At 63.5% G+C, this 16,189-nt stretch overlaps 1 protein-coding gene and 1 long non-coding RNA gene across 2 annotated transcripts; both read left to right on the plus strand.

Annotated features, from left to right (window-relative positions):
- The first annotated feature begins 2,212 nt into the window (after window positions 1-2,212).
- SLC25A10 (solute carrier family 25 member 10) lies at window positions 2,213-8,618 on the plus strand. The gene is made up of 11 exons (XM_039226582.1): window positions 2,213-2,372; window positions 4,873-4,992; window positions 5,574-5,688; window positions 5,774-5,822; window positions 6,061-6,102; window positions 6,898-6,941; window positions 7,049-7,119; window positions 7,232-7,324; window positions 7,644-7,721; window positions 8,248-8,304; window positions 8,423-8,618. The coding sequence occupies exons 1-11, from the start codon at window positions 2,280-2,282 to the stop codon at window positions 8,522-8,524; spliced, it is 864 nt and encodes a 287-aa protein (XP_039082513.1). The 5' UTR covers window positions 2,213-2,279; the 3' UTR covers window positions 8,525-8,618.
- Window positions 8,619-13,404: 4,786 nt separating this feature from the next.
- On the plus strand, window positions 13,405-15,436 carry LOC120228260. The gene is made up of 3 exons (XR_005527447.1): window positions 13,405-13,885; window positions 14,063-14,853; window positions 15,271-15,436. It is a non-coding gene; the product is annotated as an uncharacterized LOC120228260 (long non-coding RNA).
- The last annotated feature ends 753 nt before the right edge of the window (window positions 15,437-16,189 follow it).

Below are 16,189 nucleotides of genomic sequence, written 5' to 3' on the forward strand. Positions count from 1 at the left end.
GGTGCCCTCCCGGGTCTTTTCCGGTTCTAGGGACCTTGCGGGCTGCCCTTGGATCCCTGCACAGCAAACACGGGCCCCTCGGCCCCTAGTAGGCTGGGTGGCGCTCTCCACGCCCCTGCCCCTGACTTGTTTGCTTCTTGGTGGTCAGGAGCTGATAACATCTCCCTCGGGCCAATGGAGGATTCAAACATCTCGATTTATCCTGGATGAGACCCAGACCCTGTCCGGGGGCAGGTTTTGTGCTGGCCTGGGTCTCAGAGAGCAAGTGGGCCCAAAGGTGCTCCTACTTCCCATGGGACCCTGAACGAAGAGGCCCCTCCTCTGCAGCCTGCAGCCCCGTCTGGGAGCCCTGTTTTCTTCAACAAAGGGCTATCTCCGCTGTGAAAGCCATCCTGCTGTTTGGTGACACTTTCACATTTCCTTATTGAGCTTGTGTCTCACATCTTCTCTGGTTTGTTTCTCTTTAATGGAACCGTTTCTCCTAATTTAATTTTCAGATTGTTTATTGCTCATGTATAGAAATACAATCGGATTTTTGTTTAAGTAAGCTCGGTGCTCCACGTGGGGCTTAAACTCAGGGCCCTGAGATCAAGAGTCACAGCGAGGAGCCCCTCGTGGTGGTTTCCTCCAGAGAACTGCTGCGACGCTGCTCCTCCTCGTTCACCTGTGTTTTCATCTAGATGCAGCCCCTGTCTTTCTCCTATCCACCCCCCCACTTCGGATAAAGCAGGGCGCTGCTGTGGCCACGCCCCCCATCCCCCAGCGGCCGAGGCATTTCTGGGCTGTGCACTATTTCTGCAGCTGCTCCCCTGCCGATGACCTCAAGGTCAGAAGCCTACTGGTGTTCTAGAAGGCAGTCTCCACAGTCTTCAAGTGGCCACTTTAAGCACATAGGGAGGTTTGCTGGCCCATCTTGTGCCTCTGACACAGCTAGATAGTCGCTGGGCGCTTAGAGGCCAGGCTGGACTTGTTATTCAGGGTTCTCAGCATGTCCAGGGCACCCAGAGTTGCCTCCCTGATGCCCCCTCACACTTCTCCCTTGGGGTGGAGGCTGCAGTGGCCTAGCTGGGACTGCAAGACGTAGGTGCCTCCCTGGGAAAGGGGTCTCTGGCTCTGCCTTCTCGTAGTTTACGAGGTGTGGAGAACCCCAGGGCCCACGTGGCCCCACTGCGAAGTGGCCCTGGGGATTCCGATTTCCGTTTTGCCCAGAAGGTGCATCTTTGGCCTAGGAACACACTTGCACCTGCTGTTTGCTGGATGGTGGGATGAGAGTGGGAACCTGCACACAGGTGGGTGTCTCATGGGGACAGGCAGCCCCCCGATTACCTCCCAGGAGCCTGAACCGCCAGGGCTCAGCACTGTGCCCCTTGTCCTCCAGGATGGCTGCCTGGTCAGAGCAGACCGGAGGCTGGACTTGGCTGGTAGGTCCGGAGAGTGGACTGTCTTCTGCCCCTAGTTTTCAGGTAACCCGCAGGCTGGCTCCAACAAGCCTTTGTGCCACCTCTTTCGGCTGCACATGTGCCAGGGCCCGTGTGGCGGGGTTGGGACACAGGGTGCAAGGTCACGGCCGCGGCTGGGGCGGGGTGTTTGCAGGAGGCCAGGCTCCGGGAGTGGCGAGGACTGGCTGAGCGCCGAGGCCACTCCCCAACCGTGACCTTCGCAGACCTGCCCTAGGCGTGGGGGCGGCCCTGGGGGAGCCCGAGCAGGGCGGGGGAGGGGCGGCCCTGGGGGAGCCCGAGCAGGGCGGGGGAGGGGCGGCCCTGGGGGAGCCCGAGCAGGGCGGAGGAGGGGCGGCCCTGGGGGAGCCCGAGCAGGGCGGGGGAGGGGCGGCCCTGGGGGAGCCCGAGCAGGGCGGCGGAGGGACGCCAGGTTCGCGGGGAGAGTGGAACCGTCCCACTCAGCAGGCTCCCAGGGGTCCGCGCGGCCGCGGCCTCCCCCCAGCCCCCCGCTTCCCGAACAAGCGGAGGCGACTCGGGGGGGGCGCGTTCCGCCGGCCGGCCCGAGCGTGGCCGCTTTAAGGCGTGGGGTCCGCCCCCCGGCTCGAGGCGGAGTCGCGGTGGCCACGCCCCCTAGATGACCACGCCCCCGGGGCCGCGCGGGCGCATTGGTTGCGCGCGGCGCGGGCGGCGGACGGTGCTTTGAACTCCGCGCGGGCGGCTCGGCGGGCCGGGGTCTTGGTGGGGGAGGGTCGGGGTCGCGCCGGGGCCTGGGCCTGAGCCGGGGCCGGGCTGCGCGGGCCGGGGCGTAGCCGGCGCTCCTGGGCGTCCGCGGCGCCGGCCATGGCGGCCGAGGCGCGCGTGTCGCGCTGGTACTTCGGGGGGCTGGCGTCGTGCGGGGCCGCCTGCTGCACACACCCGCTGGACCTGCTCAAGGTGAGGCGGGGGGGCGGGGCGCGGGGAGGTCGGGGGGGCCGGGCGGGGTCCCGGGGCGCGGGGAGGTCGGGGGGGGGCGGGGGGCCCGCCCACGCCCGGGGCGCTGACCAGCCTGGCCCTGCACCGCCCCGTAGGGCCTCGAACTTGGGTCGGCCTTGGCGGGGGGCCTGAGGGCCGTGGGTTCACCGCCCCCGCCCGGAGACCCTGCTCTCTCCCGGGAAGAGGCGCCCCGTTGTCGTAGCTCAGGGGCCTCGTTTCCTCATACTACACCTGTGTGACCTTGGGCTAGTCACTTGGCCTCTCTGAGCCAGTTTCCACCCCGCAGTTTTGAGACAGTTCTGCCTGGTTGCCTCAGTTGAGGGGGTGGTTCTGTGAGGCGCACAGAAGTTGGCATCTGGAGACGAGCCAGGGCCGCGGTACACCCAGCGCATGGCCCAGGTGGCCTCCCTGCCTGGGGGGGGGTGGGGGGGATGGCGCACACAGTGAGGGAGTGCGACTGTAGGTGTGGGCTCCCTCCTGGGCGGGGTGGGCACCTGGAAGCCAGGGACCCTGCGCCCAGGCAGGTGGTGCCCTGGGAGGGCGAGCAAGAAGCACTCACACTCCTTTTACTTCTTTTAGAAACCACGCTTCTGGGGCAGTTGAAGACACAACTTCTCTTGTCTCCCAGAGCCGGCGGGGGCGGGGGGTGTTTTCTGCCCCTTTCTCCCTACAAAGAACAAAGAAGAAAAGCCAGTTGGGGGGGGGGAAGAAAGCCCAGTGATGCAGAGCATAGTCTCCCCCCCCCCCCCCCGGCCCTGCCCTGACACGGGGCCCCTGTTGACCCGAACCCCGGCCGCCAGGCCCCCGCCCCGTGCTCCCCCTGAGGGTGTCTTCCTTCCAGCACTTCTTTGCTGAATGAAGGAGACTGACTTCTCTAGCAAAAATGTGTGCCCCCGCCCCCCGCCAAGGCAGGATTAGCAGATTGGGGGGGCTGAAGCTGGTGCCCCACGGCCTGTCCTGGGAGAGGCCTGCGGGCTCCTAGTGGCCCCCAGGGCCTGAGCGCTGTCCGGAGGAGCAGGGCTCGCTGACCACCGGAGAGAGGCAGGCGGGACCCCTCCTTGTGCTTCAGTCCGCTTTCCCGACGTCCCCTCCCCGTCCCCACCGCGGGGCCCTGGAGGGTTAGGCTCGCGCCCGATTGTGGACGGACAGGCTCCCAGGGCCCCCGGAGCCTCACAGGCAGCCCGCAGCCATCTGTCCGCCACCCGCAGGCCCGTGCCCTGCCCCCAGGTGCTGGTTTGCCACAGAACCCTGCGGGGGGGGGGGGGTCAGGGGAGGCAGGCGGCCACGGGACCTGCTCTCTGGCCCCTGCTGGCGAGCAGCAGGCGGTGTGGACAGCCCTGGAGGCAGGCAGCAAAGGGAGGCCCTGGCTGAGGTTGTTGCCTCGTGGCCGTGTGGTGGCTGGAGAGGTTATTGTGCGGCTCTTTGCCCCGGCGCCGTCCTCAAGGCCGCTTCTCGCCAGGCCCAGGGCTGCTTCCTGCATGGCCGCCTTGCCCCCGGGCCCAGTGCCCTCTGTCCTACCCAGCTCTGCTGATGGGGCTGAGCTGAGCACAGAGCTGTCTCCCCCCCCGAGCCCCTGGGCAGCGACCGAGGGAAGGGAAGGGTACGTCCATCGAGCTGCCTAACCCTCGCGGCACAGGTGGGGAAACAGGCAGGAAGGTCAGTAACGGGCCGGACAGGCTGGGGTGTGTGGGGACCGACTCCGCGGTGGCCGTGCCCTGGCCCTCCTAGGAGCGTCCCTCCTCTTGTCCCCCGTTGAAGTCCCACCACCTCTTTCTTCAGGCTGTCCCTGAGTCCCCGTGACTCTTGATCCCTCTTGAGAAGTGGCAGAGCTAGGAAATGGGGCCCGCAGCCACCTTGCGGGTGTCCACTTCGTGCCTCAGCGTCCTCGTCTGTAAAATGGGATTGACGACCCCATCCCTGCAGCAGGTGCCGTGAGGACTCAGACACACATGTGGAGTATTTTTTTCACAGGCCTGGTGGGCTCACATGTTAGCTGGTGTCACTTGTTTTTTGGTGTGTGTGGGTTTTTTTTAATGTTTATTAAGAGAGAGCATGATCAGGGGATGGGGCGGAGTAGGGGAAGGACACAGAATCCAAAGCCGGCTCCAGACTCTGAGCTGTCAGCACAGGACTTGAACTCACAAGCTGTGAGATCATGACCTGAGCTGAAGTTGGACGCTCAACTGACTGAGCCGCCCAAGCGCCCTGGTATCGTCACTTGTAAAGCAAGAGTGTGGAATGGAGATGGGGGCCAGGTGTGGGCGTGGAGTCCCATCTCTACACCCCGCTGGGTGCCCTGTCTGCCTTCCCATGCCTCAGTTTCCCATCTCTAAACCGGGGTGCTGATAGCACTTGGCTCCTGGGGTCTTCATGAGGATGTGACATGATAGATGGTGGGAAAGGGCTCAGAGCAGAGCTGGCCAGTGGGGGCCCCTGTTCTGAGCAGGTGTGACCCCGACAGGTGCATCTGCAGACGCAGCAGGAGGTGAAGATGCGCATGACGGGCATGGCCTTGCAGGTGGTGCGCTCCGACGGCATCCTGGCTCTCTACAACGGCCTGAGTGCCTCCCTGTGCAGACAGGTGCCCTGGGGGCCCCCTCCCAGGGCGGGGGCAGGACATGTGGGCAGGACACTTCTGCCTCCCAGCCAGGGGCTCCCTTAGGTCCCAGTCCCAGAGCCCACGCAGGTGGAAGGGAAATCTGGCGCCCCTCAGGCCCGGACTCAGACACAGCCCTGCCACCTCACTGTGGGTGCCCCGCGGGCACCGAAGTTACTTCTCCTCTTCAGGGTGGTTAGGAGAAAGGAGCCACAGGCCCAGGGATGGCAACCCCAGCCGGCACGGCGTGCGGTGGGATGGAGTGCGCTCCGCCTTCTACAGGGCCGGCCCTGCTGTCTCAGCTGGCTCAGGACCTCCACTTACAGATGGGGAAACTGAGCCCAGGGAGGGAAGGAGGAAAGTGCCGGGCTCTGGACTCCGCCAGCCCCAGATTTGCAAATTGGCTCAGCCACTTGCTGACCGTGCGGCCTTGAGCGGGTCCCTGTGTCCCCCTGGCCCATTTGGTGATGACTGTACACTAGGGAGGCTGGGGAGGGCCAAGACGTGTCAGACATGTCCGGCAGGGTCCCCCACCTGCACCCTCTGAGCTGGGCCCCTTTCCCCAGATGACCTACTCCCTGACGCGGTTTGCCATCTATGAGTCCGTGCGGGACCACGTGACCAAGGGCAGCCAGGGACCCCTGCCTTTCTTCCAGAAGGTGTTGCTGGGCTCCATCAGCGGTGAGCCGCTGGCTGGGCAGGGGAGGGTGGGGCCGAGTGGGCATTGCCAGTCGCCACATGTTGACTCTGGGGTCTGTCGCCCCAGGTTGCATCGGAGGCTTCGTGGGGACCCCTGCAGATATGGTCAATGTCAGGTCGGTATACACGCCCACCGGAGGCCCGGGTCCTCCCTCTCCCGTGACAGACTGGGGGCTGGCTCGCTTGGGTCTGCAGTGCGTTCAGCCCAGAACAAGCTGTTCACTCTTTGGGGTCCTGGGCGGGGGTGGGGGGGCGGGGGACGGGCCCAGCTGCTCACTGCCAGGGTGAGCGCGGAGCCTGCTGACCTCTGTGGGGGGGCCCCAGCTGCCCCCTGAGCCAATGCGCCCGTTTCAGGATGCAGAACGACATGAAGCTGCCGCCGGGTCAGCGCCGCAAGTGAGTAGCGGGGCCTAGTCCTGCTCTTGGGGGGTCCTGGTGGGTGTGGGGGGCCGAGCAGGGAGACCTGAGCGGCTTTGGGGGGCGCCAGCGGGGAGCGCAGCGGGCCGCGCTGCCCATGGCATCACCCAGAACGAGCAGAGGCGGCTGACAGCTTTGGGAACCCAGCACCGTGCGTGTCCATCCTGAGTCAGAAGGGCCCTGGCTTCTTCCCTTGGGGGGACCAGGGGTGGGGGCTGGGCTCCCAGGCCCCCAAGGCTCGTGCTCGCGCTCGCTCACAGGGAGGGTGATCTAGAAGTTTGAGTCTGGGCCTTCAAACAGGTTTGGAAACTAGGATTTTTTTTTTTTTAATGATAAGAATACCTTTTTTCACGAAGTGTAAGCTCCCATTAATTCCAAGGCTGCCTCTGGTTTGCTGCCGTAACTAAGGGCAGACGTGGGCTATGCTCAGCTCAGGGGTGAAATGGGGCTCCAGGCAAGGCCGTCGTCCCCTCTCTGGCCAGACCGTGAACCACAGGAGAAGGTGGACCAAGGGAATGGGGTGAAGGAGGTGAGGCAGGCCCCCTCCTCGCCCTCAGGAACAGTGGACAGACAGGACCAGCCCCCAGCGCTGGCCGCCCCCCAGAGGGGCTGGGGCCTGAGGGTTTTCTGGTGGCACTTGGGGGGATCTTCAGGCCCCTTTGTCCCCTGACCCCTTTGAGAGCTGCGTGGCTCTGCCCAGGGAGGACCCTCCCTTGGGGACCGGTGGTCAGGGGTCAGGGGGAGCCTCATGGCGTCATTCTGTGTCCCTGGCAGCTACGCCCATGCGTTGGACGGCTTGTACCGCGTGGCCCGAGAAGGTATGAGGAAGGGGTCCAAGGGGGCCGGGGGGCGTGGGGAGTGTTGTGCAGGACGGGGAGGGGGGGGCTGAAGGTTTGGTGGGCACCTCACCTCCTGTCTTCTGCAGAGGGTCTGAAGAGGCTGTTCTCCGGTGCGAGCATGGCGGCGAGTCGAGGGATGTTGGTCACCGTGGGCCAGGTGGGGCTTCCGCTGGCCGCGGGGTCCAGGCGGTGTCACCATGGGCCCCTGTCTGCTTTCCCTGGAGATGGGGGCCCCCCTCCGGGCCCTGACCACCCCTCCACCCCCACAGCTGTCCTGCTACGATCAGGCCAAGCAGCTGGTCCTCAGCACCGGGTACCTGTCCGACGGCGTCTTCACTCACTTTATCGCCAGCTTCATCGCAGTGAGTGCTGGGTCCGGTGGGGGGGCCGGAGGGGGGGGCCCTGACCAGCCTTGGGAGCTGAGTACCCAGAATGAGGCCAGAGCCCAGAAGGACAAGGCTTAAGACCAGTCGGGGGTGTCCCTCCGGGTTGCGTAAGCGGGCACCGGGGCACAGGGAAGGGGCTCCCAGACCACCTGCTGCCGAAGCCAGGGCACTTCTGAGCGGTTCCCGTGTCCCTCAGGACGCGCCCGGGATCCCGGCCAGGGGCTGTGGGGGGAGGGCGGGGGTGCTTGTGCGCTGTGCCTGGCAGGCCCGTTGGTGACAAGCCCCCCCTGCCCAGGGTGGATGTGCCACGTTCCTGTGTCAGCCCCTCGACGTCCTGAAGACCCGCCTGATGAACTCCAAGGGCGAGTACCAGGTGAACGGGGGCTGCGGGCCCCATTCGCCTCCCGAGAACAGGCCGGGGGGGGGGTCCCCATCTGCGCCATCGGGCTCCACGTCCCGCCAGGTGAATGGGGCCCTTCCCTCCGCAGCTTCACCCTCCCCACCAGCCCTGGGGCAGCCCTTGGCACTGTGTGTTTTTAAGGATTTTTTTAAGTAGGCTCCGCGCCCATCATGGGGGTTGAACTCTTGATCCTGAGATCAAGAGTCGCAGGCTCTACCGACGAGCCAGCCAGCCGCCCCCTGTGTGTCTTTTTAAATCCGATGCCTTGATGTGTTCACAGAGGCAGCCGGTTCACTGCAGCCAGTGAAATTTGGGGAGGCGCCCTGGGTCCTCCCGGGGCCCTGCTGCGCTCATTACCGGCCCCCACGCACCCCGCCCGCAGGCGCCCCCAGCTGCCGTTACCTTTGACCCCTGGCTGGTGCTGGGGGACGGGTGTGTGACTTGTGCCTTCAAGTGAAAACCAGCTTTTCCTTTTATTGTTTTATTTTGTTTTCCGCAGGGTGTTTTCCACTGCGCCGTAGAGACGGCAAAGCTCGGGCCCCTGGCCTTTTACAAGGTTGGGCTTAGGGGCGGAGGGGGGCGGGGCTGGGGGCGGGGCGGGGGGGCAGGGCAGGGCAGGGGGGGGGGCGTCCCTCGGGGTCTTCTCATGTCCTGCTCCCCTTGTCTCCGCCCAGGGCCTGGTGCCCGCAGGCATCCGCCTCCTGCCCCACACCGTGCTCACCTTTGTTTTCCTGGAACAGCTTCGCAAACACTTCGGCATCAAAGTGCTTTCCTGATGGGGCCCGGGAGGGGCCTGCGCCGGGTCCAGCCCCCAGTGCCGGGCTCTTCCAGGGTCGGGGAGGGTTGGTGGGCCGAGCCCCCCTTGTCCCTGGCCCCGGACCCCCACCCTGTCCTTTCCCAGCAGGCTCGTTCCAGTGAGCTTCGCCCCCTCCAGCTCCTGCGCCACCCCGGCCTGTGCCCTGCACACGGTGACTCACCTGGGGGGGGGTGGTATCCAGGCCCAGGCTGGGTTTTCCCTCCTCCTTGAGTAACTGGTTAGCACTTGCGGTGGGGGAGCTGGGCCGCCTCGGCTTTCTAGGCTCTGAGGCCTCTGCCCCTTTTCCCTTGTCCCCTGAGGTTTCTCTGTTTCATTGAGCAGCTGCCTGGGACCCTCAGCACCATTTTCCAGCAGCTTCCATCGAGGACCTGGGTGGCAGAGTAGTGGGGTGCAGACCCCCGGCAATGCTCACCAAATCACGTGTGTGCACATGCACTTTTATCTGTGGAGAGGGACCACAGCTTCGCCGACAGTTCTCAAGGGCGGCCACACCCCCATAGCTCTGGGGCGGGGGGCGAAGGGGGGCAGGTGGCACCCTGAAGAATTGAGTGCCCAGGAGGGAGGTGACCACGTAGCACGGGGGCCCTAGGTCCAGCCAGCCCCAGCCAGCCCTGGGCTGTTTTCACAGGTAGTTTCGCCAGAATTTCTGAGAGCCAGGAGGCCATGCCGCCTTCTGGAGCGTGCAGACCCCCCACTCCCTGCGTAGCCCCCTTTGTGTGGTGTGTCTCGGGGCCCTCTCTTTGAGGACAGTGGCCATCTGTAAGCCCCCTGCAGCTGAGACCCAGAATGCCAGCACCTGGGTTCTGTCCAAGCAGCCTGTCCCCTCCCAAGTGGCCCTGGGCTGTGTCCATCGGCCTCCCTAGGAGGCCCTGCCCCAGCCAGGGGTGTTCACAGTGACGCTAATAAAGGACCCTGAAGTGCTCTGAGTCTGGCCTCTGCTCCTGGGCGACAGACCCACCCTACACCCTCCAAGGAGGGCTCTCGGGGGGGGGGGGGCACGGCTGAGGGCCCAGAGTGGGGAGGAGCCCCTGAATACCTGGGGGGGCAGCCTGTGGGCCAAGGATTTGGGGGACGCTGGGCCGACAGCAGCCCAAAACCGGGGGGGGAGAGGGGAAAAGGGGTGTGCAAGCTGGGGGTCTGGTCAGCGTTGAGTTTTCAGATCCAAGGTACCACGGACCCCTGAGTTTCCCCTTCTCAGCAGGCTCCCAGGCACCACGGCTGGGCTGCCCGCTGCCCTGGAAGCCCCCCTTTGGCCGTGGGGGGAGTGCCTTGAATCGGCGTCCTGGGCTCTTGGGCGATGCCCAGGTGCTGGCAAGCCCAGAAAGGGGCTGGGCCACCCTGGCTCTTTGATTGCGGACCTTTGGACAGACTGGCTGGGGCAGGAGCCGGTGTGCGAGCCCCTGAAACCCTTCCGTGTTCCCGGGCCCGTGGGCGCTGCCCCGGGGCCGCCTGCTCGCCGGACCGACACGCAGTCCACTGGCAGCTCGTTCAGACATCAGGACGCCTGACACTCTGGTCCTGGGGCTTTTCAAGTGTATTGAAAAATGTTAGCGGTGAGGGTTGCCCCAGCCTGTAAAGGTACTAAATCCCGCTGGGTCTCCATAAAACAAGCCTGGCCCGTGCACGCCCGGGCCGCCCATGACCTTCACACCCACAGCTCCTTCCCCACCCACTCACTGCATTATTTGGAAGCAAATTCCAGACTTTGAATCATTTGTAGATACTTCGGCGCCTGTGTCTCAGTCTTTCAAAAACCGTGAACATCCCTACGGTGGTAGTTCGCCCAAGTGAACACTACCTACCGGTCAGTCTCCCGACCCTCAGGTTTCCCCGGGCAGCGAGGTGTGCGGAGGCCTGCGGTGTCCCCTCCCTGCCCGGGCTCAGAATTCCCTAAAACCGGCAATTGAGCCGGATCCAGGGCCCCCTTCTGGGCAAGAGAACCTGGTGTGGGGGGTGGTTCCTGCCATGTCCTTGCCGGGGGGCCGGGGGGGGGGGGCGTCTCCGGGTCTGGTCACGGTTGGGCGTCAGCACAAAGCAGCCACGTGCCCTGAAGCGCACAGATGAGGCGGGGCTGGCACCCCTGGCCCGGCCTGGCCAGGCCCAAGCGTGCGGCCCTCTGGGCTGGCACACAGTTCCCGGTGCCCAGACCAGAGCCCCCTCGGAGGGAACCGGAACCCACAGCCCCAACAGTGAATCACGCTGGCAGGGGTGGTGAATGAGCCACAGGGAAGGCCACCGCTTCTCTCAGACCCCAGGCGGGTTAAAAAGGCAGCAAGTTTGGGCCACTTGAGGGACAAGCTCTCTGCTTGAAGCTGCATGGGATGGTCCTGTCCCCATGGGGAGCTGGCATTTCACCAGCTGCCCCCCGGGACCAAGGGGAGAAAGTGCCCTGACTGGTTTGGTAGGACAGGTCTGGCAGGATGTGGAGGGAAGAAGGGACCGACCTCCCCCCCCCCCCCCCCCCCGCACAGACCGTTGCTTCCGGGACTGAGTTCAGGGCGGAAGGGCAGCAGGAAGGCCTGAGCCCCGAGATCTCTGTGTGTGTGTCCTCAGAACGCACCTGAGAGCCCAGGCCCCAGACCCCAGCCCGGGTCCCCCCCAGGCCCCAGCCCCGTCCCCCCAGACCCCAGCCCAGTTCCCCCCCTTGGGCCCCAGCCTCCCATCCCCGCCAGCCCCACCTGCTGGCTGGCCCCAAGCCGATTAATTTCACACTTGGGCCTGAGGGCACAGTCAGCATTTCCCGGGTCTGCCTCAGCCTTTTTTTCTTAAAGAAACACTTTATAATTTATAAAAAGTTACGTGATGAGTATTGTCAAGAAATTTCAACAATTTGGGGCAGAGACCAGTCAGGGGGGAGAGAGTCTGTCCCGAGCATCAGGGCAGCTGAGTGTCACGTGCTGAGGCATTAGCCCAGGCCCTTCCCTCGCCCGCCCACAGTCTCACCGGGCAGTGGGCCCCACACCCCAGTGTCACAGCTGAGGGGCCACGCACCCAGGGCTTGCTCTGGCAGAGGGCAAGAAGCACGTGTCCACACAGACGCTGTGCACAAATGGTCCCGGCCGCCTTACACCAACCCCAGGGCAGAAGTAGCTAAATGTCCACCACCGGCACGGGAACTGCGTGTGGTGTGTGCGTGTAGTGCAGTATTCCTGGGCCATAAAAAGAAGTGAAATCATCCAGACACCAGGAGAATCCAGTGTGTGCTCCGGGGACACCGGAGGACAGGAACGCCCCAGCCCCCGCCTTGGCCGGCCACCCCCCCCCCAGCACACAGGGCGGGGAGGTCAGGGTGCCCTGACTTTCCCCCGTTGCAGTAGGCGGGAATTACGAGTAATTACTGAGTAAAGCCTCCTGTGGTTGGCTGTCTTTGCCAGTGGATGTGATCTCAGGAGCCGGACGGCCGGGGACAGGAGCGCCGTGGGGGTTAGAAGGCTCCTGCGCCGGGACCACGCCCAAGTTCGGGAGGCGCTCCGTAGGTTTTCAACTAAGAAAAAAAAATGTTTTACAAAAGAAAGGGACACCTGGCTGGCTCCGTGGGTGGGGTGTGCGCCAGCTCCACCTCCGAGCCCCATGTTGGGTGCAGAGGTTGCTTACAAATAAAATGTCAGGGGCGCCTGGGTGGCTCGTTGGTTAGGCCTCTGAGTGTGGCTCAGGTCACGGTCTCAGGGCTTCCGAGTTTGAGCGGCGGCCTCTCTGCTGTGGGCGTGGCGTTGGCTTCAGATCCTTCCTCCCCTTCTCTGCCCCTCCCCCGGGTGTCCTCTTTCAAAAATAAACAACATTAGTAAACCAAACAAAATGCTAAAAAGGAAAACAAAAACCTCAAGCAATACACAAAACTACAAAGAAAGCCAAAGGGATGGAATGTCCCCCCCACGCATCCCCATCGAAGCGTTGGTGACACAGAGGCTACACCACCCGCTGCGACAGGAACGGCACGTACGGGACTGTTCACAGCGCTTTACAGCGACACGAAATACAATGTCCATTTCATGTTTTGCTTGCAAGGGAGATAATTATATTTAACTTCGGGAAAAGAGAATTTCCTTTTAAAGATTTTATTTTTAAGTAATGTCTACAGCCAGCGTGGGGCTCCAACCCACAACCCCGAGACCGGGAGCCACCGCTCCCCTGACTGAGCCAGCCCAGTGCCCAGGGGGACATGAGGCGCCCGCCAGCGGCCACACCGATGGGGGGACGCCGGGGACGCCGGGGGCGCGGCCGGGTGATGTTCACACCCACGCCCCCGCTGGGAGCTGTGGGTGCTAGCGTGAGGCTGGCGGGCAGGGCGGCCTGGGCCCACGACCCCCCGCCTGCGCCCCCAGCCTCAGTTCCTCCGTCTGCTCAGGGGGTGGAAGTGACGCTTGGGCCACAACACAGACCCCACCTCCCTCCAACCGGACCCTCCCGGAAACAGCCACTGCCGACCTGGTACTTCCCCAGGTGGAGGGGCTGTGACAGCAGGAAACAGACAGACGCGCCTCCGGGAAACTCCATGTTCCAGAGAGATGCTAGTTCCGGAAAAATGACGGAACATGGAAAGTGGAGCCATGTGCTTTTTCTCCTCCGGTCCTGCCCTCCCCTCTCCCCCCTCCCCACTCTGTCTTCCCCTCCCCTCCCCCTCCCCTCCCCCTCCCTTTGTCTCGTCTCCTTATCCTCTCTTCTTACCCCTCCTCTCTCCCCCCTCCCCTCCCCTCTTCCTTTCCCCTCTGCCTCCCTTTCTCTTCCCCTTCCTTCCCCCCTCCCTCTTCGTTTTTCTCTTCCCTTCTCCCTCTCCCCCATTCCCTCCCCCTCCTCCCCTTCCCTTCCCCTCTCTCTCTCCCTCACCTCCCCTTCCTCCCCTTCCTCGCCCTCCCCCTCCTCCCCGGCTCCCTAGACCATCTGCTCACCTGGCACCCAGGGGTCACCTTGTCCTCTGACACCAATTGCTGTCCTGCTGATGCCCTAAACCAGAAGGGTCTGTCCCCGGGCCCAGGCCCACACTCTGGGACCAAAGGGCCCCGTCTGAGGGTTGGGGGCCCCCTCCGTCCTGGCACAGGTGACCCTGGAATTCACCCCTCCTGCAGTGCGCCCCCAGCACGGAGGCTTGCCTCTGTGCCACCCTGGAAGGTGCCCCCAGCTCCCCAGCAGCCCCGTCTGCACCCTGGTCCGGGTCTCCAGGGTCCTTACCCGCTGCCTCCTATGGGTCCTGGACCCCGGGGGACAATTGGTGCGAGGTGTCCCCAGGCCTCTGAAGACCCAGCTCTGCCTTCTCCCCTGGGGCCCCAGGAAGGTTCTCGCTGGCCGGGGTCTCACTGCCAGGGAGTCTCTAAGAAAGGCTGAGGTGAGGCTGGGAGTCTGGGGGGTCTGCTTTCTGCCTTCTGCCCCACCACAGCCCGGGGCGCCCTCTGCCCCATTGTAAATGCCGATCCCATTCCTTACCCTCCTGGGGGGGCGGCTTCTCCTTGGGACCCCGGCCCACATGATTCTTCAACCCTGAACTTCAGTGACAACCCGATAGGTCTCAAGGCCCGTTGTGTGGCAGGTTCTCCCGGGAGAAGCATGTACCTTGCATCTGTGCGTGAGCTCCTCCCCAGTTCCGACCTTGGCTTCTGCTGCGCCTTCTGGAACATTTCTGCCTCGGTTCAAGGGCTTCCCTCCAGAAACACCTTCCGCTGGGTGGCCTTTGCGCTGCACACCGTTCCGTTCCCAGGCTGCTTGTCCCTCCGTCCCCGCTGCGTCCCCAGGGGCCACGCTGGGGTGTCCCTGCGGTGAGATTCCCCTGGCGGCTCCTTGGGAGCAGGCGGGGGTCTGAGCAACCCCCTCCCGTCCGTCCTCTGGATGCCCTTTGCTCGTTCCTTCCCGGGCTGGGCGCTTGGTCTGTCCCCGCAGCTGCCCACTCGCTTTCCTGTGCTCTCTGGCCCGCTCCCTCCCTGCCTGCCTCCTCTCCCCTTGCACCCCACTCCACCCCTTCTCTGGGCACTGCTCCCCTCTGAGCCTCCTGCTCCGACGTAGTTCAGTCCCCCCTTCGGGGACACGGCTGCCTGCTGCCCCGGCCCCCAGCCCGGGACCCCCTGGGACCTGCTGTGCAGCCCGCTGCGCTCTGCACGAAGCTCAGCTGGGCATCCGGGAGCCGGAGACGGGGTGCTGCTCCCTGACCCCAGCCCTAGGGCCGGGCTCCCCAGGACAGAGGACAGCCCCACATCAGCTGCCCGGGAGCAGAGGCCTCCCTGCCCCTCCGCACGCTTCGCATCACTGCCGGCCAAGGTGCTACAGCCGCTGGACCTGGGCCCCGGTGACAGTCACACCCAGGTGACAGAGACTCCCTTGAATGGGCCTCTGCGGGTGGCGGGGGGTTGGAGGGGCTGGGCCTGTTGACCCGAGTGCCTACAACTGCCTCCCCCGGGGGTTTCACGGCTTGGCCAGCGTTCCAAAAGGCCACCCGAAGGTCTTCTTTTTTAAGTTTATATATTCTGTATAAAGTACTACATCCAGGGGTGCCGGGGGCACAGTCGTTTGAGCGACTGACTTCGGCTCAGGTCATGATCTCACGGTTCGTGGGTTCGAGCCCCGCGTCGGGCTCTGTGCTGACAGCTCGGAGCCTGGAGCTGCTTCGGATTCTGTGTCTCCCTCTCGGTGCCCCTCCCCCGCTCACGCTCTGTCTCTCTCTGTCTCAAAAATAAACAAACATTAAAAAAATTTTTTTTGAAGTACTGTATCTTTCCTCAGGTCCTCACTTCCAAGATGAACAAGAAACGAAGGAACAATGGTCGTGCAAAAAGGTCCGGGGCCACAGCAGCCCGTTCACTACACCAGCTACACCCCTGTTCCCTGCCGAGGCCAGTAAGAAGTTCCTTACTCAGGGTGCCCAGGGCGGGGGGCTCAGTCGGGTCAGTGTCAGGCTCTTGGTTTTGGCTCAGGTCATGACCCCAGGGTTGTGAGATCGAGCCCCACGTTGGGTTCTGTGCTGACAATACAGAGCCTGCTTGGGATTCTCTCTCTCTCTGTCTCTCCCCTGCTCGTGTTCTCTCTTTCTCTCTCTCAAAATAAATAAGTAGGGGCGCTTGGGTGGCTCAGTCGGTTGAGCGTCCGACTTCGGCTCAGGTCATGATCTCACAGTTCGTGGGTTCGAGTCCCGCGTCGGGCTCTATGCTGACAGCTCAGAGCCTGGAGCCTGTTTCAGATTCTGTGTCTCCCTCTTTCTCTGACCCTCCCCTGCTCATGCTGTCTCTCTCTCTCAGAAATAAATAAAACATTAAAAATTTAAAAAAAAGAAATATTAAAAAAAACTAAAAATAAATCAAAATAAATAAGTAAACTTAAAAAAAAAAGATGTTTGTTATTTGGAACATAGTAAGGCCGCTGCCTCTGGGAGAATCCCGAAGTGAGTGTCTGGCTGGCTGTGTGCTTCCCGAGCTGTGTGTGTGAGTGTGTGTGAGAGTGGGGGGTGGGGGTGGGGTGAGTGTGAGTGTGCATGAGAGTGGGGGTGTGGGGGGGTGTGAGTGTGCGTGAGACTGGGGGGTGAGTGTGTGTGTGTGTGTGTGAGAGTAGGGGGTGGGGTGTGTGAGTGTGCGTGAGAGTGGGGGGGTGAGTGTGAGTGTGAGCGAGTGTGTGTGTGCAACCACAGCACCGAGCGAGCTATGCCCTT

This window comes from Hyaena hyaena, unplaced genomic scaffold (genome assembly GCF_003009895.1).
Source record: "Hyaena hyaena isolate Hyena2069 unplaced genomic scaffold, ASM300989v1 scaffold_21, whole genome shotgun sequence".
Lineage (NCBI taxonomy): Eukaryota > Metazoa > Chordata > Mammalia > Carnivora > Hyaenidae > Hyaena > Hyaena hyaena.

What these genes read in the sequence shown, in the direction of transcription:
- SLC25A10 (XM_039226582.1), top strand. Translation starts at nt 2,280, where the DNA reads ATGGCGGCCGAGGCGCGCGTGTCGCGCTGGTACTTCGGGGGGCTGGCG. An exon ending in GCAGATATGGTCAATGTCAG is followed by an intron (nt 5,823 to 6,060) that starts GTCGGTATACAC and finishes CGCCCGTTTCAG; the next exon opens with GATGCAGAACGACATGAAGC. An exon ending in TGTTGGTCACCGTGGGCCAG is followed by an intron (nt 7,120 to 7,231) that starts GTGGGGCTTCCG and finishes CCACCCCCACAG; the next exon opens with CTGTCCTGCTACGATCAGGC.